Genomic DNA, 26,928 nt, shown 5'->3' on the forward strand with positions numbered 1-26,928 from the left:
CTATTAGGCTACATGCTAACTAACTAACTAGCCGATAATTTATCCTGTTATTAATTTACATCATAGATTTACCGCAGATACCTTCACATTTCTGTCTGGGTCACATATGGGTCACAGAGACACGGAAGTTACCTCTGAAAGCGGCTTTTGCCGGCGTACAGACAGCATATCCGCGTGAATGACTTATGACATGAATAATTATTGCGTTCGAACGAGTTAATCATTTCGAGGGAACGGGATAGTGTTTCGAGGGAACGCAATAGTATCTTGTGGGAACAGAATAGTATTTCGTACGAACGAGATATTAATCTGAGGGAACAAGATATTAATCTGTGGGAACAAGATATATTTTAATATCTTAGTGTCAGGGCTCCGTAGTAATAGGTGATCAGTGAGAAATGTTCTGTTTCTCCTATTGACTGTATCTGAGAACTGGAGAGAGAGAGACTGTGACGTCACCCACAGATAATGATTTACTCCCAGATCCAAGCAAATTAAGTCAATTTAGTCCCTATTTTTGTGCCTCCATGTTGGAACCAGAAATGCCAATAAGCAGTGATAGGACTGTATCCGTTTGAGTCAACATTTCTATGGAAAAAATATGAAAATAAAAGAGGATTCGAAAGAACATGTTAAGATGTTTCAGAGCAAGAATGGTTATTCTGAAAAATGGCATGACTGAGTCATATCTGTTTACTTCCATGAGTTTGACTTCCTGCAGTCTGTGGGTACTTCCTGTTTGGAACTCCAGGGGGCAGAATTCACCCAGTTTTCATTTACAGTCAATGGTTTCCCCTGACTGAGCAAATATTTTAGTGACTGTAGAGATGATTGAACTGCTGAGGAGTCCCAAACGACACAAAAACACAGGAACACATGTAACAACAAAGAGAGTAACAGCAACAATGGCAAATACGGGTTTGGAGAAGAAAGACGGAGGAAAGATCTACAGGGAAACGTGAAGAAAAATGACCAAACCCCCCCCCCCCCCCCCCCCCCCATTATAATCCCCCCAGCAGGATCAGAAAGTCCTGCAGCACAACTAAGAGTAAGATTCAGGATCACCATAACAAGCTTTTACTATAAACCCAACTGAAAACCAAGAAGAACCAAAAAAGTATCCAGTAATGACTGAGGAGGAAGAGTTCGGTTTGGATCATTTGGAACTTAAAGTTCTGTGAGGAGGAAGATTTTATCATTAAAAAAGTTTATGTAGAATTCAAAAATGTATTAAACGGCCACTAACAAAGAGAAGCAAAGGTTGGAGAATTCTACCAGTTTTTGTCAGAACCCTGCAAACATCCTGGAGCTTTTTGAAGACGCTCTGGAACAGCCTGATAATCAGGAATTAAAGTTCAAATTTGTTCTTTATTTTCTCTGCAAGACTTTGAAACAAAAGCTCCTGCTGTTAAGTAGTAGTAGTATTACAAGGATGAAACATAGATGCATGTGTAAAGAAAGAGTAAAAACTAGAGCTTGTTTAGGAGAGATTTATGGATTTCTCATCATTAGAAGTTTAACTTTCGTGTGAGGAGAAAAGGGAACACAAGGTCCGGAAAATGAGACGAAGGTAGAAGAAAACCTTATGATGAATGTTCCAGCCATTCATTGTAGTCATGTGGGGAGAAGGGGGGCTGGTATAAGGTCTGGTAGGTCTATGAGGTCTGGTAGGTCTGGTAGTTGGTCTGATAGTGGGTCTAGTATAAGGTCTGGTAGGTCTGGTAGTTGGTCTGATAGTGGGTCTAGTATAAGGTCTGGTAGGTCTGGTAGTTGGTCTAGCAGAAGGTCTGATAGGTCTGGTAGTTGGTCTGGTCGTTGGTGTGGTAGTGGTGGTGGTGGTGGTTGAGGCAGGAGACAGGAATGTTCCCACCGTCTCAACCAGGAAGTCCTGGAATCGGCTGAGTCTTTCAAACTCCATCACTGCCGTAGATGACAACACAGCTGCCTGATGCCAAGAGCCGTCCTGCTTACACATGAGGGGGCCTCCAGAGTCACCCTGATAAAAAATCCATTAAAAGGCAAATTAATCTATTAATTTACAAAGATGTTCGTGGATCTGTTAGTCTACAAGTGGATGAATCAGCATGGATTGCAGCACAGACCCTTGGATGAATATCTATTTAGTGCCTTTACTTAATGAAATTACCGTAATGTTTTATTGAAAGTGTGTTTTTTCCCTTAAATTGTCAGCACACTTTAATAAAAAATGTGTTTTATTGCACAGGTCCGGCAAATACGCAGGTCTGGTTCTTATCCAAATTCCACTTTGACCTACACTACATCCTAGAAAAACTACCTAGAAGCAAAGGTAATGGGATCTTACGGGTTCAAGTACCTCAGTTACACAGCATTTCATTCAGATCTGAAGAAGATTGTTAGGAAACACAAAAGAATGATGCATGCAATTCTTCATCTAATGATTTACCTGTTGAAGGGTAAAGCGTCCGGTACAAATGCTGCCATTTGCAGCTGTTGAAGTCGGACATTCTAGAACTGAGGTTTGGAACTCCTGCAGAACTTCTTCTTCTGAAAGTTTGGTAGAAATGTGATCAATTGAAGCATGTGTGCGTGCTCTTCAGACATCATGCATTTTCTTAAACTGTAATGTGGACTCACCTCCTCCACGTCCAGAACTCCAGCCTGCAGCCCAGCATGTTGTTCCCAGAGGAAAAGTTCTTCCGTTGTCCAGACAGATGGGCTGGATGTAATTATTGAGGGGGGGCTGGGTGGAGAGTTGCAGCACAGCAACATTGGACCCTGTCTGGTTGCTCAGAGTGATATTTGTCACATTCAGTGACACCTCAAAGGGGTTTGATCCATTCTGCTTCAGACGACCCAACACAACCGTCCACTCAGATGCCACAGGAGGACTGTGGAAAACACACTTTAGTTTAATCATGACAGAAAATATCGACAAAAATTCAACACTTTCAGTTTTTTTTCTATAGATGTTCGTTTTCTAGAGTCTAAGTTCAAATCCCATCCATAATATTGCTCAAAGATTATATCCAAATGTAAAAGATGAACGTATGTTTTGAAATGACATATTCTAGTAACTGGGGATAAAAATACATTCTTTCATCCACCTGTAGTTGAAGCTGAAACACATTCACCTTTGGATGTTACTCACCTTGAGAAGCAGTTAGCATCACTGAGAACAGAGTCTAGAGAAACTAGTGTCCCTCCACAGACATGCTGTCCATTCTTCTGTAGACTCGCCATCCACGGCCACTGACCTTCAGTTACCACTGAACTTCCATTTAAGACACGAGAGTTCAGGGTGGCTCGTCCACAAACCACAGCTGCAGAAAAGACACATAAAAATTACAGAACTACTATGGATTTATTAATATTGTATATAATAGTCTATCGTACCAAGAAACACAGAATTCTTCCACTGTTTGAACAACAATAACACTTTCATCAAGTTGCTACCAGTACACACATTCTTTTTATGTTTAGCAAAATATTTTTAGAAGACATCAAAAATACAAAATGTTTTAAACTCATCCTCAACTAATAGTTACCTTCTGGTGAAGAAGTAATTGGTGGCTCTACTGGACACGACACACTGAGGTCACTGTCAGTTCCATTGGAGGTGAAGGCGATAAAGCCCGGCTGATTGCTGCTGATTTGGGTGTTGATCCAGGTCTGGTACTGGGACACTCTGGTGTAGACTCCTGGGAAATTAGGTAGAGCACAACCTTCTCCAAAACTCACAACTCCTGCTTGGATCCAGCGGTTGTTCTGCTTAATCACCAGCGGACCTCCAGAGTCTCCCTTCAAGATGAAAACATTTTAATTTAAGGAAGAATTCAGAGAAAGATCTGAAAACAGGAAATAAAGGGGACTCACCTGACAAGAGTCTTTGCCTCCTGCCAGTAACCCGGCACACACCATGTTGTCAGTGATTGAGCTGGCTCCATAACTGCACTTACACTGTCTGTTTCCCACAATCGGTACTTGTACTTCCTGGAGGGTTTGTGGGGCAGGAAGGGAGACTAAGAGAACAAAAAGATTGATCAACTGACAACATCTGAAGTCCATGAAAGAAAAGCTTCTGATTGATTGTAAAATCTCCAAAACAGCTGCAGTCACAGATCACTGTAGATGCATCTGAATTTCAAATTCACTTGTCATCTCTTTTTACATTACAGGTCTAAAGAATTCCATTTACAGTTCCGAAAGCCTGAAACCAGCTGACTTTTTCTTTCAATGACTAACTGACCTCCACTTCTAATGGTGCCCCAGCCAGTGACCCAGGTGTTGACGCCGCTGTAGAAGGTGCTGTTGGTGGCAGACAGACAGACTGGAGTAATGTAGTTGGTGAAGTTTACTGGTGAGGAGAGCTGCAGGAGGGCGATGTCGTTATCCGATGTCTCTGAGTTGTAGTTCGGATGAACGATTACAGTTGTTACTGTTTGAGACACACTGTTGGGGTTGGATCCCTGCAGACTCTGAAGACCCAGAACTACGTTCACACCAGATGCACTGCCCCTGAGAAAGAAAACAGAAACGTTTTGTGAGGTTAGATTGGAGACATTGTTCTCAACTGTTTCTTTCATTAAATTACAAACAAAATCAATAATATTCATAAAATGATTAGGTTTAATGTAATATGTGTTTGTTAAGGCCGCGTCGCACAGACACTACGAGGAAAATTACTCATACATGAACATAAGTGCAGAAAGTGAGAAACGTTGTGGTTCTATATGAAGAATTTTCACAGATGTATCACGTTTGAACCACTGAAGAAGTACGAATAAACCTCGCAAAGAACACGTAAACCAACATAGAACATGAACCGTGTGATTATTGAGCTGTTTATATGTAATTCGTTACTGATTTGAGCATCAATTATAAAATTTGAATGTGATATGTGCACTGTATACGCGATATAAAAGTTGTACATTAGTGGTTCATGTGTGAAAAGTCCATTAGGCATACTTCAGATGGTCTTGGAAAGCCACATAGGTGCACATGCATCTAGCAAAAATAACACACAATTGTGAGCGGCTGTGGTGCAGTGGTAGGGCGGTCGACCCATGATTGTAATATTGCAGGTTCGATTCCCGCCTTGCACACCCACGTGTCGAAGTGTCCTTAGGCAAGACACTGGACCCCACCTTGCCTCTGGTGGGAGGTTGGCGCCAGTGTTTGGCAGCAGAGCGGCCATCAGTGTGTGAATGGGTCTGTGACTGTAAAGCGCTTTGGGCCTTGTAGGTAGAAAAGAGCTATATAAGTATACACCATTTACCAATTGCAGCAGATTTTGCAATATTTGCATATGAACTTCATAAAAAGTAAACTGCATTATTCTCAACCAACCAAAAATTTTAAACAGCTCAAAATTGAATTCACATAAAGACCCGTTGGCAGATATCTGTGCACATTGATGAATGATGAACGCAAGAAACACCTTAAGTATTTCACACAAGTCTCATGAAAAACTGAAATTTTATAGGTGGAAAATGTTCGTAGTGTCTGTGTGACACGGCCGTTGTTCAGCTTTTCTTCTCATGACTAAAACAAGAGGAGACCTCAGTAATCAGCTCCAAAGCTGTCATGACTGATCAGTTCTACTATTGTTGATTACCTTGGAAAGCAGTGAGCTGCCGTCAGCACCCACTGGTTGTTGATGAGGGATCCTCCACAGAAGTGTGAAGATGTCTGCAGACTGACCTGCCAAGGCCAGAACCCTGCAGGAGCATCTTGTCCTCCAACAATCCTGTTGTTCAGATTTGCTCGACCACAAACTGCAAAGAAAAGTTCTGGTTTGGTTTTTGTGGACTCGGAAACTGCTGCAGTTCATAAATCTCTCACAATGCTCTTTTTTTCTCCTAATGGGAGGTTTTTGTATTTGATTTGCTTTTTCACACTTGAAAGTTTCTTTCAAGAGATTGAACATGTCATTTCATGTCTTTATATTGTCATTTCTTTCTCAAATGTTTATGTTTCTTTTAAAATGTAAAATGTTCAAGGAAAAATTAAAAGAATTAGCTATTTGAGGAAATTTGTATCTGAAACAAAAACTACAGAGATAAAAAAATTGAAGAAGACACCTTTTCAAAGTATTTAAAATTTTGAATTATATCATATCATAGGGCGGCTGTGGTGCAGTGGTAGGGCGGTCGATCACTGATGGGAGATTGCAGGCTTGATTCCTGCCTCTCCCGCCCATGTGTCGATGTGTCCTTGGGCAAGACACCAAACCCCATTTTGCCCCTGGTGGATGGTTGTCATTGTTCAGCAGCGGAGTCGCCATCAGTGTGTGAATGTGTATAAAAGGGTGGATGGGACTGTGACTGTAAAGCGGCTTGAACCTTCAAGGAAGGTAGAAGAGCACTATACAAGTATTTACCATGCTTCAGATTATGTTTTGTGTTTCATGTTTCTCTCTGTATTTCTGTGTCAGATAAATTGTTTGATGATAGAAACAAATAAAGTTAGCTTTTCTGCTCAGAAACTTACCAGAAAGCTGCGACACCGACTCTGAAAATAAAAGCAAAAGAAAAACAGGTTAAACTGGAAACTTTATCACTTTGATTTGAGAATTTGATCCTTTTTGGATCCAATACTTTGCTTTCAAGTTCAGACAGGTGATGGATTCTGTTCAGCCTATTAGTAACCTTTAAAATAATTTTAATATGTAATGGAAGCTGAAATGTACACATCTAAAGAAACTAAAACTCTTAGATTATATACAGTTTTTAAATGTTCAAAATTAAGACACAGTATTTCATCAAATGTAAGTTTTTCTCAATAAAACATTTTTTCTCCTACAGTTAATATGTGGTGGTTAATCTCAATGTCTTTATCAGTAAATTCTGATTTGTAAAAAATCTTTAATGAAAACGATGTATACATCTATTAGAACAGAATAAATAATTATTATGACAAAAATCAGAACTCAAAGAAAAAAGACAGACATGAAACTCTGATCAGCTCTGAAAAAAACAACGAAGTCCTTTTATGTACTAATAAACACAAACATCATGTCAGGAGAAAACGTTAAATTTGTCAATAGATGTCAGGAGGAATAAAAACATTTGGAAACAACAGTTGGTTTCATAAAACCCTCAAATCTAATAACTGCTGTAATGTCAGGAATGTACATCCAAGTATGTTGAACTGTGAATAAAATATTTTACAGTTTATTCGACTCACATTGCTTTGAGTTTTTCAATTCTGTTCTGTTTTCTTGTTTGCTTTCCTGTCAGCTTCATCTGATTTCATTTGATAGACTTACAACTGGTTCTGACCAGAGGAATCCATCTGACTGTTAAATGAAAACAAAGCATTGATGGAGCTGACCATGGTGCTGACGTGATTTCTGTTCAGTGCTCTGAATGTCAAAGGGAAGAAATTCAATGAAGAGTGCAGTTTATGTGTTCTTTGTGTGGTTTATTTGTATTTCTTCCATTGTTATAACATGGTTCATTCATGATACATCCGTGAAAATTTCACATAAAGACCACAACTTCTCTCACTTTTTTCCAAATATATTCACGTATGACCAGTTTTCATCCGTGCGATTTGTGCAAACTCTAAATAGTGGCAGTGTGTGACGGACGAGTTAGAAGGGCCTGGCCATCACACAGACGCATCTAGGCCTGCCATTTCCCTGCCTTTTTTATTTATTTTGATTTTAGGATATGAACACTCCTGCTACAAGAGTTATTTTTCTTATTTTTATTTTTTTAGAAAAAAAACAGCTCTTTTTATTCATGGCTGCAGAAACAAAAAGGACAAACTGAACAAAACTGTGATGTGTTTTCTAGAACGAAACGGCTTCTAAGTAGTCAGAACCTTTAAAATAATAAATAAATAAGAAAGAAAGTCTATACATTCTTGTTTAAAAACTTTGTCCACTTTTCTCTGTTTGGATCCCGATGTTTTAATTTATATCACTTCCTTTTTCTATTTTTTTTAATCTTGTTTTTTTTTCAGTTTCCGTGCGCTCACTTCCCCTATGTGCGCTCGCTGGGTTTGTGCGCAGTGTAAAGAGGGCGTTTTTGTCAATTGGGGGCGGTAGCTTTTCTGGTTGATTTGATTGGCCGAAATTTGGATGTCAAATCTGGCGAGGCAGCGAGGCGGGACCTTGGAGGGGGGGGGGGGGGGGGGGGGGGGGGCTAACAGGCGGCTCTTGAGCAGCATAGGGCTCTCTGCCTTTTATCATATTTTCTATAAACCGTACTTTCACCACCATAAGGAGCACATGAAAGTCTTACATTTTCTCCAAAATGTACGGAGCGCCCTAATGTGTTGTGTGACTTTGGTAAAGAGGACCTAGGAGAGAACGGTATGGAGAGAGGGGAGGACATGAAAGAAGACACCCCCCCCCCCCCCCCCCCCATAGTACAATGCTGCAGATATGAGCATAATGCAGAACAACTTTATTTTGGAAACCCTGGAAATGCAAAAAGACACGATGAAGAAAGGGAAGCTGGCGTGTTTGATACAAAATTTAGCCCAGCTGTTCATTTCAGCTACAGAAAATGAGGACTTTGATGGATTTTTGGATGCTGAGTGATGACTGAAAAAATAAAAAATAAATCACAACCAACTCAGTTTAGCTCTTGCTGCTCTTTTAAAACACACACTAGCATGCATTCTTTACTGGTATGTGTTAACGTCAAATACAGAAACCAGTGCTGTTGTATTGTAAGGAGAGGAAATAATATTGTGTGTTTGTGTGCGTTTGTGTGCAGGTCAGTGTGTGGTGTGCCTCTTTGACTCTCACAGTTAAAAATTTAGGCTCTTTGTGTCAAACTTGTTCGCCACCCCTTTTTGTGTTAGAGGGTTTCAAAGAAAAAAACTGTGGATGTAACATGGATTAAAACGTTAACCAATGACCCAAGACCAAGGTAAGAAAGAGCAGCGGGTTTTTTTGTGCTGTTTCACTGCATTCGTTACCGTTTTAATCCATGCTACAGGCGCCGTTTCTGATCTATTAAAACCTCTAAATGAAAGTCCCACCCCGCTGCCTCGCCGGATTTGACATGCAAATTTCAGCCAATCAGATCAACCAGAAAGGTTTCCACCCCCCAGTGAAAAACACACCCCTGAACACCACCTCCCAAGTGAAAAAAGCGCCCTCTTAACACTGAGCGCAAACCCAGGCGAGCGCGCAAAGGGGAAGTGAGCATGCAGGATCCCCGCTAAGTTAGGATTGCAGGCGTGCGGTTGTAAAATGTGGGGTCGCGCGGTTGTAAGGTTGGCTAACTCAGTTGTCTTTATGCTCTTTCAAGTTATGGCAGCGATGAAACACCATAATTCAGGTAATGTTGTCTTGAAATTAATTTATCTGGACTTAAAATCTTTTTTTTAAGATCCAGATGAATCAACTTCAGACAAAGCTGTCAGATAAAAAATATCCAATGCAATCCACTTTATTTATAGAGCACGTTTGCTAAACAAACAGTTTCCAAAGTGCTGTGCAGAGACTAAAATTAGTTAAAAATTATCAAACAAAATAAAAACAAGGAAAATACAACAATTAAAACAAATTCAAAATGAATCCTAAAATTAACAGGAAGCCAGTACAAGGATGGAAGAATAGGTGTAATGTGCTCATATCTTTTCGGTACCCGTTAAAAGTCGTGGAGCGGAGTTCTGGACTAATTGCAACCGCGAAAGTGCCTTGTGGGAAATTCCGGTGTAAAGAGCGTTGCAGTAGTCCAGTCGAGAAGAGATAAAAGCGTGCACGACCTGCTCAAAAATAATAAACGATAAAAAGGGTTTAACTTCAGATAAAAGCTGCAAATAATAAAAACTCGATTTTAAAACACCATTTATCTGTTTGTCAGATTTAAAATCACTTTCCAGGATGACGCCAAGGTTGGTGAATAAAATAATATCTTTCAGTGCATCTTTCCCCATTTTTGAATAACCCTTGTGCATTCCTATGGGGTCAAGATGACCCTTGACATATTATCCCCACCATGAGAAAAGTGGATAACGGTGGAGAGGATTTCATGTAATCCATGGACAGTGAAGATCACAAATCAGTGAAGAAAAAAAGGTTCACAGCACTGTCTAGTGGGTCTAGATGACCCCACTCCCAATGTTAAAATGCCTAGGATAGCACAAGAGTTAAAGCACTGGTCTATGGCTAAATCATCCAAGATTCAGCTTCTACCAGAAATCTTAATCCTTTATTTAAGCGAATGAGTTTTATTTTTATTCATATACTCGAACCTGCCTGGATATTCCTATTTTAGGTAATAAAGTGAGCTCTGACTGCGGTTTGGTGATAATCTTCTTACCTTTTATGAAGAGAGTCTGCAGAGCCACCACAAAGATCAGCTTCAGAGCCATGTCTGCAGTCTTTAGTCGAATAACTATCTGGTCTTTGTGAGAACTTTATATACACTGCATGTTTTTCCTCATATTTTAGACACAACCAGAAAGCATCTTTAACACCTTTTACCTGTCAGACTGGTCCTCCTTATCAAAATATCAAGGTAAAAATGAAAATATGAGTTTAGAGCAGAACAAGCTTTTTAAAACAACTAACCCAGATCGTGTGATTGCTTGTTGTGATAGACTGATCACATCTGTTCCAAGAAATGTCTTATGGGGAGAGGACCTGTACTGTGGGTTTTCCTGGTTTTTGAGTTTTCCGGGTTCATGGGGGGGTCGTGTAGAGGAGAACGTTCGGACGGCTATCTTAAGAAATGTAATGAAAATGAAATGGATTGTTGTGTGTGTGGTATAGATAGTAAAGAAACTCAGTCCTTAGAGAGGTTGGACTCTACCATTCAGGAGTTGCTCATGGTGAGAGACGGGGGGCTGCTGTGGACTTCCTCGTTGAGCCCCCATCTCAGCCGCCAATTGTTGGAGTTTGCACCCCGGTGGACCAGAGGGTCATGTCTCTCCGCCTTCGGGTGGGGGGCAGGTCTCTCACTGTGGTTTTAGGTTACGAGCCGAACAGCAGTTCTTTTTGGTGTCTCTCAAAGGGGGACTGGAAAGTGCCCCAACGGGGGACTCCATTGTCCTCCTTGGGGACTTCAAAACCCACGTGGGCAATGACAGTGTCACCTGGAGGGGCTTGAATGGTCTCCCTGATCTGACCCAGAGCTGTGTTTTGTTGTTGGACTTCTGTGTTCATCATAGTTTGTCCATAACGAACACCATGATCGAGCTCAAGGGTGTCCATCAGTACACGTGGCATCAAGACACCCTGGGCTGTAGGTCAATGATCGACTTTGTAGTTGTTTCTTTATTTTATCAATCAAGTTTATATTTTTATTTATATACGTTAACATCATTGAATATTCTTTTAGGTAATAAAGTGAGCTCTGACTGAGGTTATTAGCTTTTATGAACCACCACAAAGATCAGCTTCAGAGCCATGTCTGCAGTCTTTCGAATAACTATCTGGTCTTTTATTAGAACTTTATATACACTGAATGTTTCCTCATATTTTAGACATCAACCTACCATTTAACACTCTTCTTGCATTTTCACAGTGTTGTCTTATTCTAAACTTTTATTAAAGATGTTTATTGCTACTTTATAAGCATTTTTATTGTCAAATTGTCACAAACTGAATCATTTGATTTGTCAATTTTCCTGTGGTTTGTTTCATATTTATGTAGAACTGTTTGGGTTGTGGGACAACCCCCCTCTACACACACTCACACAAAGGTTACATTAAATTAGAAACTGTTATGATGGATATTTAAGAATCGCTTTTGTGTATCATCATAGCATAGAGTTTAGAGCAGAGCAGATCTGTTCTTCAGAGTGAAAACAGGAAACAATCGGGTCACAGACTTCCTTATTCTGTCATAGAAAACATGTCGACTGGTTCATTGGGTGTAAGCCTGAATAACTGGGGTTTCCTCTGAGATTTTACAGATATACCCCAGAATGCGTAAATTACCCCAACAAACAGCACCGACACCAACAAACAGTTCAACTTCTATGTGAGAAGAACAGCAGACAGAAAGAGAGGATAAAGAGGTGGAAGCTGAAGAAAAAGGGAGTTCCCTCTGTGGCGCTTGAAGCCAGAGGATTTGAAGTGGTGTTGGTGGAGTTGGTAGATGATGTGTTGGTTGTGTTGGTGCTAGTTGTACTGGTGGAGGCTGGACTCAAAAATGTCCCCAGTGTGCGCAAAAGGAAGTCCTTAAAGTTGGACACTTTTTCAAAAACCATCATGGGTGTAGCTCGCTTTGTCCTGGATGTGCTGTTCACAGATGATGATTTATTGTGATTAATGGGAATCGTTTTGTTTTCCTTTTTTTTCAAACTCATGGAAAAGTCATCTGACAGGTTTGTTTGCTCTTCTTTCATCACATGCCTTTATGAGGAGTAGAAACTATGAAGGTAAATATGCTCCGGAAAAGAACGCACTTGTAGATTTGATCTGAGAACTTGCAAACCAAAAATCTGCATCTGTGTGTAAAAATCCCCTGCTGTGAACACTCTTTGAGGAGGTGCCGCAAAAGTGTGTGAAGGAAAATGGGGGGGGGGGGGGGGGGGGGGGGGGGTCTGCAAGGTAAAACGGCACACGGAGCACAGCCTCGATTGCGCAAAACCTGGATCATACGTATCTTTAGATTACTCAGCTAATTCTAATTATGTAATTCTTTAATAAATATTCTAGACATTTTTCACACGTGTCTTTATTTTCCATATAAAGTGGGTTTTTTTTTTACGTCTGCCTGTCGTTCAGTTGGTGTCAGTATTTCACATAAAGACAGCTGGTAATGCAGGCAGTAAAACAGTTGCGCTTTTTGAGATCATAAATAAACAATAGATCATTTGTTTATGAATGTTTGAGTGTTGGTGTTGCACAAAATTAGGAGAATGCCAAATATTTTTGGAGTGATTACACTGTTGAGTTGTCTGATTTAGATTTGTAATGTATATTGAGACCTCAAAAGGATATTTACAAAAACAGGTTTTTAAAAAAATGGGGGGTGGGGGTGGGGATTTGCCCGGAGAATAAGTTGGTGTAGAACCGCCACTCTCTAAAAGCAATATCAGAGCTATGCAGCCACACATTTAGATCCAGATTCCAACTCAGACAAAGAAAACAATGACGTTTATGGATCTATTTGTCTGTCTGCAAGAGGATGCATACGAATGGAATGGAACAGGGACCTTATGGCTAAATACACAGCAAATACCCTGTAAGTACCGAGTAGACACCAAAAAGTACCATGTAAGTACCCAGTAAGTCTCATAAGAAGTACCATGTAAATACCCTGTAAGTACTTAGTAAGTACCATGTAAGTACCCTGTACTTACCCAGTAGTTACACAATAAGTACCATGTAAGTACCACTTAAGTACACTGTAAGTACTGTACTGTAAAAGAAAGCATTACCAAACATTTTTACTGCAATTACTTAATGAAATCAATGTTTATTTGAAAGTGTATTGAAAGTACATTTTCAGCACACTTAAATAAAAAAATTATTGCACAGGTCCGGAAGATACGCAAGTCTGGTTCTCATCCAGATTCCACTTTGACCTGCACTATATCCTAGAAAAACTACCAAGAAGCAAAGGTCATGGGCTCTTCAGGCTTCAAGTGCCTCAGTTACACAGCATTTCATTCAATTCAATTAAATGTTATTTATATATCCCTAAATCACAACAACAGTTGTATCAAAGAGCTTCATGCCCGTAATTGTGAAGTAAACATAATATCAACAGGACCATGAAAACATAGAATTCTTTAGGAAAATTCTAAACTGAACTAAAGTAAACAGACTAAACTAAACTGGGCATCCTTGCCCTTAAACCCTCCTTCTCTGTAATTTCGCAGCATTTCGTTCAGATCTGAGGAAAATTGTTAGCAAACACAAAAGAATGATGCATGCAATTCTTCATCTAATGATTTACCTGTTCCAGGGTAAAGCGTCCGGTACAAATGCTGCCATTTGCAGCTGTTGAAGTCGGACATTCTAGAACTGAGGTTTGGAACTCCTGCAGAACTTCTTCTTCTGAAAGTTTGGTAGAAATGTGATCAAATGAAGCATGTTTGCATGCTCTTCAGACATCATGCATTTTCTTAAACTGTAATGTGGACTCACCTCCTCCACGTCCAGAACTCCAGCCTGCAGCCCAGCATGTTGTTCCCACAGGAAAAGTTCTTCCGTTGTCCAGACAGATGGGCTGGATGTAATTATTCAGGGGGGGCCGGATGGAGAGTTGAAGCACAGCAACATTGGACCCTGTCTGGTTGCTCAGAGTGATATTTGTCACATTCAGTGACACCTCAAAGGGGTTTGATCCATTCTGCTTCAGACGACCCAACACAACCGTCCACTCAGACGCCACAGGAGAACTATGGAAAACACATTTTGGTTTAATCATGACAAAAAACATCTAAAGAAATGCAGCACTTTTAATTATTTTCCTATAGATGTTTGTTTTCTAGAGTCTAAGTTCAAATCCCATCCACAATATTGCTCAAAGATCATATCCAAATGTAAAACATGAACAATCTCCATGTTTATAAATGAAAGATTTTTGTAGCTGGGGATACATTGATAAATTGATACATTCCAGTCTACGGATTCTTCTATCCACCTGTAGTTGAAGCTGAAAAACATTCACCTTGGGATGTTACTCACCTTGAGAAGCAGTTAGCATCACTGAGCACAGAGTCCAGAGAAACTAGAGTCCCTCCACAGACATGCTGTCCATTCTTCTGTAGACTTGCCATCCATGGCCACTGACCTTCAGATACCACTGAACTTCCATTTAAGACACGAGAGTTCAGGGTGGCTCGTCCACAAACCACAGCTGGAGAAAAGACACATAAACATTACAGACCTACTATGGATTTATTAATATTGTATGTAATAGTCTATCATACCAAGAAACACAGAATTCATCTACCCTGTGAACAACAATAACACTTTCATCAAGTTGCTACCAGTACACATATTCTTTTTATGTTTAGTAAAATGTTTTTAGTAGACATCAAAAGTGCAAAATGTTTTAAACTCTTAATGACAAATAGTTACCCTCTGGTGAAGTAGTAGTAATTGGTGGCACTCCTGGACATGACACACTGAGGTCACTGTCAGTTCCATTGGAGGTGAAGGCGATAAAGCCCGGCTGACTGCTGCTGATTTGGGTGTTGATCCAGGTCTGGTACTGGGACACTCTGGTGTAGACTCCTGGGTAATCAGGTTCAACACAACCTTCTCCAAAACTCACAACTCCTGCTTGGATCCATCGGTTGTTCTGCTTAATCACCAGCGGACCTCCAGAGTCTCCCTACAAGATAAAAAACATTTCAATTTAAGGAAAAATTCAGAGAAATATCTGAAAACAGGAAATAAAGGAGAATCACCTGACAAGAGTCTTTGCCTCCTGCCAGTAACCCGGCACACACCATGTTGTCAGTGATTGAGCTGGCTCCATAGCTGCACTTACACTGTCTGTTTCCCACAATCGGTACTTGTACTTCCTGGAGGGTTTGTGGGGCAGGAAGGGAGACTAAGAGAAGAAAAAGATTGATCAACTGACAACATCTGTATTCCATGAAAGAAAAGCTTCTGATTGTTTGTAAAATCTCCAAAACAGCTGCAGTCACAGATCACTGTAGGTGCATCTGAATTATCCCTATCAAGTTTAAAGAATGTTGTCATTATTATTTAGATTACAGGTCTATGGAATTCCATTTAAAGTTCCAAAAGCCTGAAACCAGCTGACTTTTTCTTTCAATGACTAACTGACCTCCACTTCTAATGTTGCCCCAGCCGGTGACCCAGGTGTTGACGCCGCTGTAGAAGGTGCTGTTGGTGGAAGGCAGACAGACTGGGGTGATTTAGTTGTTGAAGGTTACTGGTGAGGAGAGCTGCAGGAGGGCAATGTCGTTATCCGATGTCACTGAGTCGTAGTTCGGATGAATGATTACAGTTGTTACTGTTTGAGACACTTTGTTCAGGTTGGATCCCTGCAGACTCTGAAGACCCAGAACTACGTTCACATCAGATGCACTGCCACTGAGAAAGAAAACAGAAACGTTTTGTGAGGTTTGATAGGAGACATTGTTCTCAACTGTTTCTTTCATTAAATTACAAACAAAACCAATAAGATTCATAAAATGATTAGGTTTAATGCAATGTGTGTTTGTTAGGCAGAGACATGAGGAGGCTTAAACTGGTGAGGAAGGCCCGCTCTGCCCTGGGCTGCACACGAGAGTCCATGGAGGAGGTGGTGGACAGGATGATGTTGGCTAAGTTAACATCCATCGTGGATAACCCCTCCCACCCCCTGCCCCAAACTGTAGAGGCACTGACCAGCTCCTTCAGCACCAGACTGCGACACCCTTAGTACAAGAAGGAGATACTGCAGGTTAATTCTCCCCACAGCCATCAGACTGTACAACACAGTGTTACAGGGACACTCCACGGACCCTCGGGTATTTTAGTGATTTTGTTTTGTTTGCTCATTCATTCACTCTTTTTACTTATTTTGAAAACTGTTGTCGTTGTTTTTCAGTTGCTTTATTTATTCTGCTACGGTTGCTTCTGCTGTGTATTTTTACGTAGTTGTTTTTGTTTGCTGTTTGTACTTCTGAATGTCTTTTTTTTGCTGCTGGAGATAAAAGAACTTCCCCATTGTCTAGTGAATAAAGGTTTATCTTATCTTATCTTCTCTCATTTCAGATTATTTTTTACTGTTTTATGTTCCTCTCTGTATTACTGACTGTCTCAGATAAATAGTTTGATGATAGAAACAAACTCAGTTAGCTTTTCTGCTCAGAAACTTACCAGAAAGCTGCGACACCGACTCTGAAAATGGAAGCAAAAGAAAAACAGGTTAAACTGGAAACCTTATCTCTTTAGTAAACAGAAAGCTGTTTGCTGAGAGAATTTTATCCTTTTTGGATCCAATACTTTGCTTTCAAGTTCAGACAGATGATGGATTCTGCTCAGGTTTCTTCTCTATAGTAAAACATTTTAAAATGTTATGGAAGCTGAAATGTACACATCTAAAGAAACTAAAACTCTTTGACATGATGCCTCTGTCAATTACTTACCTCCTCCCCCTGTCCTGATCTGCTGTGGACTCGACCAGCTGGTTCCACTCACCTCCTCTTCATCCCCGCCTAATTAAGGAGATCCAGGACCTGTTTTAGACGCCAGTCCGTTGTTCCTTTCACGGTGCTTATGTCTGGCCAAGCTCATGTTTTGTACCTTGTCTAGTTCCAGTCTCACTAACTGTTCCTCTCTGCTCCACTCTCAGGAAATATCCTCATCACGAGTGAACCACGGGTCGCAATCCTCCGCTCTCGCTCCCCTCCTTGGATTCAGCCGAAGCCACGCACTCAGGGCCGTCCTGCCACAAACCTTCAGTCAGCCGCCACACCACATCAAGAATCCTGCAATATACTCACCCTCTGAGAATTAAACTCACTTAACTCGCCTTACGTCTCCTAGTGTCCTTCTGGGTTCCAGCGTTTGGGTCTGTCAGAAATCCCGCGAGATCATGACACTCTTAGATTATACAGTTTTCAAATGTTCAAAATTAAGACACATTATTTTATCAAATGCAAGTTTTTCTCAGTAAAACATTTTTTCTCCTACAGTTTAGATGTGGTGGTTAATGTCAATGTATGTATCAGTAAATTCTGATTTTTACAAATTCTCATCGTAATCGATGTAAACATCTATTAGAACAGAATAAATAATTATTATGATAAAAACCAGAATTCACAGAAAAAGACAGACATGAAAAAAGTTAAATTTGAGATGTCAGGAGGATTAAAAGCATTTGGAAACAACAGTTGGTTTCATAAAAAACTCAAATATAATAACTGCTGGTATGTCAGGAATGCACATCCAAATATGTTGAATGGTGAATAAAATATTTTACAGTTTATTCGGCTCACATTGCTTTGAATTTTTCACTTTTCTGTTTTTCTTGTTTGCTTTCCTGTCAGCTTCATCTGATTTCATTCGATAGACTTAGAACTGATGCTGACCAGGGGAATCCATCTGACTGTTCAATGAAAACAAAGCATTTTGAGGGCTGGAGCTGACCATGGTGCTGATGTGATTTCTGTTGAGTGCTCTGAATGTCAACGTGAAGAAATTCAGAGCAGTGCAGGTTTCTGTGTTCTATGTGTGGTTTATTTGTAGATCTGGATGAAGCTCATGTGCTGGACTTTAAATAGGTAGTTTTAGAGTTAGTTAAGTTAATTCTGTCGCATGTCCGTCCTGGGGAGGATCCCTCCTTCACGTGGACACCCCTGAGGTTTCTTCATTTTTTAAGAGTTTGTCCTTCCCGCTAAGATGGGTCTAAGGGCAGAGATGCCCAGTTTAGTCTGTTTAGTTAAAGTTTAGTATTCTCCTATTGAATTCTATGGATTTAGGATCCTTTTTGATTGTATGTTTATCTTATAATTACCAGTATGAAGCCCATTGAGACACCTGTTGTTGTGAATTCGGGCTATACAAATAAAATTGAATTGAATTCAATTGAATCTTCCAGTGTTTTAATGTGGTTCATTCATGATACATCCGTGAAAATTTCAGTAAAGACCGCTACTTTTCTCACTTTTTCCAAAAATATTCACGTATGACAAATATTCCTCTGTGCAAAATGTGCAAACTGTACATAGCGGCAGTGTGTGATGGCCGAGACAGGCCTCTGGGCAGGGGCCGCAGTTGGGGAGATCCGCATCTGGGCCTGCCACACCCACCCCCTCTTTCCTCGAGGTGCCAGAAGGCGGTCAGTGCGCTCCGCCCACTGTATGCGATTCCTCTTCGTCACCATATTTTTCTTCGCATTTTATCAGTTTCCTTGTACGATTTTGCCGCTTACTGGATTTGGGAGTGTACCCTAAGATAATTAATTAAGGTTTGCCATGAACATTTTTTGAATTCAGGAAAAGACAAGGTATTTTAATTGTAGGATGTAAATACTCCTGCTTTAAGAGTTTTATCTATTTATTTATTTATTTATTTTTTAGAAGAAAAAAAACATCTCTTTTTTTTATTTATGGCTCCAGGAACAAAAAGGACAGACTGAACAAAACTGTGATGTGTTTTCTAGAACGAAACAGCTTTTATCTCATTTAAACATATTTTTTGTTTTGCACTAGAATGGAATTTGCTTCTTTTTTTCGTAAAGGCAGTGTGACACGGCCTTTAGTATTTTTCCCGTTTGAAAGTGAAAAACTGGAAGAACTCATTTATAAGTTGTGCGCGCTAGATTGCTTTCTTTGCGGGTGATCAGCACAGATGGTGGAATTGGTCCTCCGTCTAGAGCAGCATAGAATGAAGATCAGTTCGCGGCGGAAGGTGTGTAAAAAACGGGAGGCTTCCGGGCAATTTAATTTGAAAATGTGTTAATTCATTTTATATACATCACAAGATATTATAATACATTACATACATCAAAAGAGACCGTAGCGAACTCTGCAGCGACCCATCGGAGCAGCTCGCATGGGGATCCCTTACCACCACCTTTGCCCCGTCTTTGACCTTCAATGAAGGGCGTGTTTGCCCACATCAGCGCAGAAACAGGCTGACCAGCTACAGAGTGCGCTGCGGTGCCCTGAGCGTCACAGAAGCAGCGCATCTCTTGTGCTTAAAAGATGTTAAAATTCTGTCTTCAAAGGCTGATTACATTGTCCATACCGGTCTTTACACACCTTCCGTAGCGAACTGATCCTTTTTTAATGCTGCCTGCGTCGGTAGACTAATTCCAACATCAGTCTGTGCTCATCTGCCGCAAAACACCAATTTAGCGCATGCGCAACTTTGTGCTCTAATGTGAGCGGACTTCTGAAATTGGGCCCTGAGAGTGAACTCATTTCTCTAAGTGAAAGTTTTCACTGGAGCTGTTTTCTCGATCCAGGTGGTTCCCAGGTGGCTACCGCGGTGACCTTAGCCGCATCGGGACGAATGTTGCCTGCCTCTATAATGAATCCGAGATAGGAAATGGAGGACACGTGAAACTCACACTTCTCCACCTTAACAAAAAGTTGGTTTTCGAGGACCTGCCGAACTTGGTGAGTGTGTTGGACCTGATCATGGGAGTAAATAAGAATATCGTCCAAATACACAAATACAAAATGATTCAGGAAATCTCGGAGAACATCGTTTACCAGATGTTGAAAAATGGCGGGGGCGTTCGAAAGACCGAAGGGCATCACTAAATATTCAAAGTGCCCGTGGGGTGTGTTAAACGCCGTTTTCCATTCATCCCCCTCCCTCATACGCACAAGATGATATGCATTGCGAAGATCTAATTTAGTAAAGATCCGATCCTCCTGGAAAGAGTCAAGGGCGGAGCTGATGAGTGGGAGGGGGTACTTATTTTTAACGGTGATCTGATTAAGCTTGCGGAAATCGATGCAAGGACGTAAGGACTTATCTTTCTTCTGGACAAAAAAAGAACCCAGCGCCTACAGGGGAAGAAGAGGGACGGATGTGACCAGAAGAAAGGGCGTCGTGGATGTATTTCTCCATTGCTTGTTTCTCAGGGCCGGGTAATTGAACAGGTGGCCCTTGGGCAGAGTAGCCCCTTTCAAAAGTTTTATGGAAGTCGTAAGGCCTGTGTGGGGTAAGGCGCCGCGGTGACTAGCTCCTCAAAAGTTCTAGCTTCAGGCTGTGAGCATAAATGGTCCTTGATAGAGTTATTGAGAGATTGATAAAAAACTCCTTTCAGTGCGATGTCCGGCCACCCAGCTTTCACCGCCAGAATATGAAAATCAATTAAATGTTCACTCACTGATCTGTTGTGTTGTCTGAGAGCTAGTAGTCGGCGTGTAGCCTCCTCCTCCTTGCGGGGCTGGTCAAACACCAAACGAAACTCCCCGATAAACCATTTGAATGGGACCCGGAAAATGGGGTTAGCTGTAAGGTAAGCCTGCGCCCATTGGAGCACCTTACCCCTGAGGGAGTTAACAATGAGAGTTATTTTGCTGTGATCAGCGTGGTAATGTCGCGGAGCTTGCTGAAAGATCAGCTGGCAGTGCAGGAGGAAACCCCCGCAGGCCTCGACATCCCCCTGGAAGGTTTCCGGTTGGAGCCAGATGTTTTCGTTAGCCCCGCTATAGCAGTAGCAAAGACCGGATTGCCGGCGGCAGGAGGTGAGGCGCTGGCCGTTGAGGTGGCTGATTGCTGCCCAGTAAGTGCCATCAGAGCTTGCGAGATTCCATCCAAGCGGCGAAACAGGTCCTGTTGGGCGGAAGCCATTTGATGGAGGGATTCAGCTTGACGTCCCAAAGCTATGCCTTTCTGAGTGACGGCTAGGCGGAGTCCTTCCGGGTCAGCTGGGTCTGGGTTTTGGCCAGTCCGTTCTGTCATGGTCGCGATGATGAAACAGACCCAGTTGATGAAACCCGGAAAGAGACTCAGACTCAGGGACTTGGTTGTAACTTTAATTAATATTAAACGTCCAAGAAATAAGCGTAGAGCTTGGAAGCAAGAGAGTCTGGTGGGAAGTTCCAGTGGAGTATCCAGAAGACTGTGGTTCGGCGCCGAGAATCATATGGCAGATGATCCTGAGCGCGGACTGCGTGGCTTGAACAGCCAGAGGCGTGGAGAGACCAGCGACACCCGTGGAGAGTAGAACCTGAAGGCGTAGGACAAGATAAGGTAAGAGCGTGACTAGACTTGGGAGAAACGAGCCTTAGCTTGAGGCCAGGCATAGGCACCGGAGAGAGTGTAACAGACTGGTGTAGAATGCTGGGATGGATCTCCTTAAGAAGGTCTGCCGGTGATGAGGTGATGAGGTGCAGCTGGTTCCAATGAGCAGAGTTGGGAGGGGGAAGGTGACTGACGGAAGCACCGTGACAATGAGTTTAGAGCAGAACAGATGTTAATAAGTTTATGATTAAAGCTGGGCTTCCTGTTTGCTCTCAGGCTGTGATTAGCTTTTTAAAACTACTAACCTGGATCATGTGATTGCTTGTTATGATAGACGGATCACACCTGATCCAGGAAATGTCTTATGGGGAGTGGACCTGTGGGTTTAACAGGTTTTTTGATGTATCTGGTTTTAATGGGGGGGTCGTAGAGAGGAGGAAGCACGGATAGCCACCTTAAGAAATGTAATGAAAATGGAACGTACCCCTTTGTGTGTGTGGTATAGACAGAAAAGTATTTGTAAGACTGATGGAAGTTGACATACAGACGATGCTGTTGTGCCGTGTCTTTATGCTACACTCCAGTCATTAATTAGTAAGGAGTGAGTACTCTTTACTGACCGTGCAGAAATGCTGCAGTACGGGGTGTGCACTTAATATATAAAGTTCCTGTAGGACACCCATTGGATGTCCACACAGGCTACACTGTGATCGTTTAATTTCCTCGTTTCTAACAGTCAGGCTGCAGCAAAGAATGTGCACTTATCACATGAACAGCACTTAAGGGGCTCTTTGGACAGGATTTGGGCGCAGCATGCAGGATCGGGGGTGGGGGTGTACAACCAGCATGCATCTCACCTACTTTGTCCTTACTTACCCTCACGTGTTGTGTAACTACTACAACCTGTCACCAGCAGCACACCCATGGATAAATGTGCAGCAGCAATTTTGCCTTAAGGGCTCATTGGTTGTCTAGAAATGTTCTATGTGCCCCATACAGGTTTGCCACATTTTCCCCCACAGGCAGCCCATATCCACCCCTTAGGGCAGTTGTGACAAAGCCATGGAACATGGAGTAGACAGCTGGAAACCAGACAGAGGGATAGATCTGAAGAACCAGCCTTGCAGAAAGAAGACAATCAGTGCTAATAATTTGTAAGAGCAAAGGGGAAAATACCTCACAGCTACAAAACCAGTTTATTCTTAGTTTCTGTTATACAGCAAATGTTTAGGTTTTCCCCGTCAAACTAGTTTACTGTTAAGTTTGTTTCATTTTTCAGCTAAAATCCTTTTTAGATTTTAATCTGTATTTAGATTATTCATGTTAAAACCAAAGTGACTCAAGCTTCTATTAAAAATCAGAATTGACTACATGTTTAAGATGAACTTAAGTGGTATTGAAATGCTCAGGATGACCAGGGTTGTTGTTTTTTTAAATTCCTTTCCGTGTTCCTTGTTCTTAAAATAAAGACACACCTACATGCTCAAATTTCTTCTTTGAATTTGGCCAAATATTTCTGAAATGGAAACACAGGCTGTTAAACATGAACCTGTGTGAACCTTCAACGATTGAAAAAGTGTTAGGAAATAGAAACATCAGACACTGAAAATACAGAACTCAGAAACATTGGGGAAAACTCAGTGGATGACGTTAACAGCGTTTGTTTCACTACACAGATGTTTTTGGATAGGAAGGTAATTGTATTGGGGTGAAACTCTCCAACTACCACTGGCTGCTTTGTGAAGACTGAGGCCCATGTGATCCTGCTTCCTCCTCCTTCGTCGCAGTAATTGCATTTTTTTCTTCACATTTTACAAGTTTCTTTATAGAAAATTACCACTTACCAGATTCAGGAGTGTTTCCTGAGATGATTAAGTTTGGCTCGCCACATACATTTTTTTATACATTGAGAGTAGATTCGTTATTTTGATTTTAGGGTATGTACACTCAATCTTTAGGATTATAAACTGAAAAGAAAAAAAAACGCCCCTCTCACCCTCCGTGGGTGGTTTCTCCTCCAAGCTGGGGTCCTCTACCAGAGGCCTGATAGCTTGAGGGTCCTGCGCAGTATCTTAGCTGTTCCTAGCACTGCGCTTTTCTCGGGCTTGAGAGGTCTGAGGTCTTTCCAGGTATCTGTTGTAGCCACTCCTCCAGCTTGGGGGTTACTGCCCCAAGTGCTCCAATTACCACAGGCACCACTGTCACCTTCACTTTCCAGGCTTTCTCCAGTTCTTCTCTGAGTCCCTGGTATTTCTCCAGTTTCTCATGTTCCTTCTTCCTGATGTTCCCATCGCTTGGCACTGCCACATCCACCACAACAACTTTCCTCTGTTCTTTATCCACCACTACAATGTCTGGTTGGTCCGCCATTATCATCCTATCAGTCTGGATCTGGAAGTCCCACAGGATCTTTGCCCTCTCCTTCTCTACCACCTTCAGGGGTGTTTCCCATTTTGTTCAGTCTGCCTTTCTTGTTCATATATGTATATATATTTATATATACATATATGAACAGCGGCGGACAGTCGCAATTAAAACAAGCCAGCATTAGTAGGAACTGGACCGTCTACTCACAACTGACCACCACGATTGACCTCATAATTAAAAAGAAAATGAGAGACACTGGAAAAAGAAGCAAAATCCGGAACCACTTTACGTCAATAATACAATAAGATAATATAGAGTCTGCAACCGTTCTATCTAGAACTGGCTCCACAATAAACCTGCATCTATAAACAGGGAGAACCTTCTTGACAGGGCTTATCATTACTGACAGAAGAAACCAGATCAGCTTCACAAAGGTGAGACACTTGGTATCTTTGAATGCAAACCTTTACTGAGACAAAAAAATCAACTCACAAAACGTATTGCACTCAGCCCCCTCAAAGTGGTCTGTGGATTGGCCACAGACTGAGCCAGTTCCACCCCATTTGTGGGTGGAACTGTTGGCACGGAGTAAGCTTGCCACAATTTCCTGTCATCTGTTTGTTTTCTCTCTAACTTACAGCCCTTGATAATCCCAAGCTAACATTAGCGGTGCTAGAAAAATTACGAGCAAAATCCATCCGTACAATCAAGATCCAGATTCCAGCTCTAACTAGGAAAACAAAGACGTTCATGGACCTTATTGTGTGCATTAGAATGGAATGGATCAGTCTATCATTTCAGTCCAATGTGTGGAAACACTTTGAATTTAGCAAAGACATGTGACCATCCAGTGTGCTAGAATGTTCTAAGAATGTTCCCTTTCATAGGTTAATAGGTCAACCTAAATTGTCCCTAGATGTGAATGTGAGAGTGCATGGGTGTGTGATTGCGGACACTCGACCCTGCGACAGACTGGCAACCTGTCCATGATGTCCCCTCGCCCACAAGAGGCCGGGATAGGCTCCAGCAGCCCCGTGACCCCGAAAGGAAAAAACGTATTAGAAGATGAATGAATGAATGTTCCCTTTGGATTCTTGGGATGTGGAAAAACAACAGTGGGCTTAATTTTAGGAAACAAAAATGTGAATGGATTTGACATTCATTCTAGTTTAATTGCTTGGTAGTACATATATTTAATTTAAACATTTGATGATCTTGAAAAAACTAACAAGGAATCTGGAAAACTTCACCTGTTTAGGCATTTCTCTCTGAGTCACATTGGTTGAGGTTTTAGCTAAAGACGTCCTGGATCCATTTTAAGTCAGTGAATTGGATCGTATTGTCAACCACAAATTACACCATTGTTAAAATGAATCATTACACCCCTGATACCTTTGGCTCGCTTCACCGTCTGTGTTTTGACTGAAACTCCACCCACCCTTAGAGCCTAAACCTTCTTCAATGAGCCCGCCCACAATCCTTGCAGAGGTAAAATGATTGATCGGCTAGAATTGAACAACAAAACTCAGTGGAATACAAATCATTGACGTGTTAGAAGTGAACCACCGAAATGAAGCACCAAAATCCGTGTTTTACACTGTACTGGTACCGACTTGACACCAAGTTTGGATACCCATTCCTATGTGAGGCTGGTTTGAGTTTGGACACTGATCATGCTTTTATGACATCTCTTAAATTTCCAAACAATCTTTACTTATCTCCCAACTCTCACCAACCGTAACTCTCCATCAAACACATTTTTACCTGAACCAGAGGGATTCATATCTGTCAGAACTCATGGCAGCATCCAAACCACTTCATGCATCAGTCATGTGGTACAGCCTGGCGGCGGCTTTGGACGACATCATTTTCCACTCCTCCCTTAAATAAAGGAAGCCTCAATACACACACAGAGGAAACGCCCCCTCCACCACTTGGCACACGCCTCAATGCCTCAGTACACAATGTCCCATCACTAGAAACCATGTTTGTTTTGTTTATGTTGCACTTGAGTGACAGGTCAGGTTTTTCATTTACCCTTTGATTCTCTTGAAGAGAGAATGAAGCTTGATGGCGAGCCATCCATTCAGACATTGATGGCCAAGCAGCCATGTTAAAGGAAGATGGAGCATTGAAGAACAGTAGTGAAGTATTGTTCATGGATGCAGAAATTCATAATTTTCTTTTTCAGTTTTAGATATCCAAATTTTTTAAGATTAATTATAACAAAACATGGCAGAGTTTACCAAGCCAATGTTTTTTTTTTTAGATTTGATTGAACTTAAGCATATGACTAAATAAGTAATGTTTTTAAACAAAGAGAAAAACATACCTCCTTACCATTATTTTAAAATAGATCATCACAATGTTCTATCTCTTCTAAATATTTGCATCAGTTGTGATATTTACAAAGAAAAAAAAATAAAGTCAGTAAATCTTGCTAAACAAAAGATGTAATCAAAGTAACATTCTTAATAATTTCAGTCCATTTATTACTTCATCTTTTTATTAACATCAGAAAACAGCTGTGATTTAAATTGCACTTTGCACTTATAAAAGTTTTTCACTTTTTTTTTCATTTAAAATGTCCGTTTAATCAAGCAGGGCTCCTAAAAAATGAGTTTTTTTAGAGGATAGAAACGTTTGCTAACATTCTGAGTCCTTCCATAGGAAATAAATTAATGCTAAGACAGGACGGATTAAATCAATTAATAATTTGTACTGTGACACAGCACAGGTTTGAAGAAGATAAAAAGAATCACAGCGCCCCCCAGAGGATGTGCAAAATTCTAGCATTTGGGTCCTTTGACCACATTTGACAAACAAAACAGCTGAACCAATCGGGTCACAGACTTCCTTATTCTGTCAAAGCAAACATGTCGACTGGTTCATTGGATGTAAGCCTGAATAACTGAATAACTTGATGGAAGATGAAGGGTCAAAGTTTTTGCAGATATACCCCAGAATGTCTGATTCAGCACCCC

General features: G+C 41.2%; 1 protein-coding gene and 1 pseudogene across 2 annotated transcripts; both read right to left on the bottom strand.

Moving 5' to 3' along the window:
- Positions 1–1,372: 1,372 nt before the first annotated feature.
- Positions 1,373–10,383, bottom strand: LOC101157216 (polyserase-2). Its single transcript, XM_023957298.2, has 10 exons — positions 10,269–10,383; positions 6,472–6,492; positions 5,597–5,756; positions 4,229–4,497; positions 3,856–4,001; positions 3,528–3,780; positions 3,131–3,302; positions 2,617–2,870; positions 2,426–2,526; positions 1,373–1,996 (listed from the first exon to the last, which is right to left on the bottom strand). Exons 1-10 carry the CDS (start codon positions 10,318–10,320, stop codon positions 1,517–1,519), a joined length of 1,908 nt encoding a protein of 635 aa, XP_023813066.1. The 5' UTR covers positions 10,321–10,383; the 3' UTR covers positions 1,373–1,516.
- A 3,388-nt stretch (positions 10,384–13,771) lies between these two features.
- On the bottom strand, positions 13,772–16,225 carry LOC144994122 (polyserase-2-like; annotated as a pseudogene). Its single transcript, XR_013657538.1, has 7 exons — positions 16,119–16,225; positions 15,708–15,976; positions 15,322–15,467; positions 14,990–15,245; positions 14,594–14,798; positions 14,051–14,304; positions 13,772–13,960 (listed from the first exon to the last, which is right to left on the bottom strand). The product of XR_013657538.1 is annotated as a polyserase-2-like (transcript).
- Between the last annotated feature and the right edge of the window lie 10,703 nt (positions 16,226–26,928).

The sequence above is a fragment of the Oryzias latipes genome, chromosome 8 (assembly GCF_053564925.1).
Source record: "Oryzias latipes strain Hd-rR chromosome 8, Olatipes_Hd-rR_3.1".
NCBI classification, from domain to species: Eukaryota; Metazoa; Chordata; class Actinopteri; order Beloniformes; family Adrianichthyidae; genus Oryzias; species Oryzias latipes.

Excerpts from the sequence above, each read along its gene's own strand:
- LOC101157216 (XM_023957298.2), bottom strand. The coding sequence starts at position 10,320 with ATGGCTCTGAAGCTGATCTTTGTGGTGGCTCTGCAGACTCTCTTCATA. Across the intron at positions 3,303-3,527 it reads AATTACTTCTTCACCAGAAG|CTGTGGTTTGTGGACGAGCC; the intron begins GTAACTATTAGT and ends TCTTTTCTGCAG. Across the intron at positions 2,527-2,616 it reads GAGTTCTGGACGTGGAGGAG|AAGAAGAAGTTCTGCAGGAG; the intron begins GTGAGTCCACAT and ends CCAAACTTTCAG.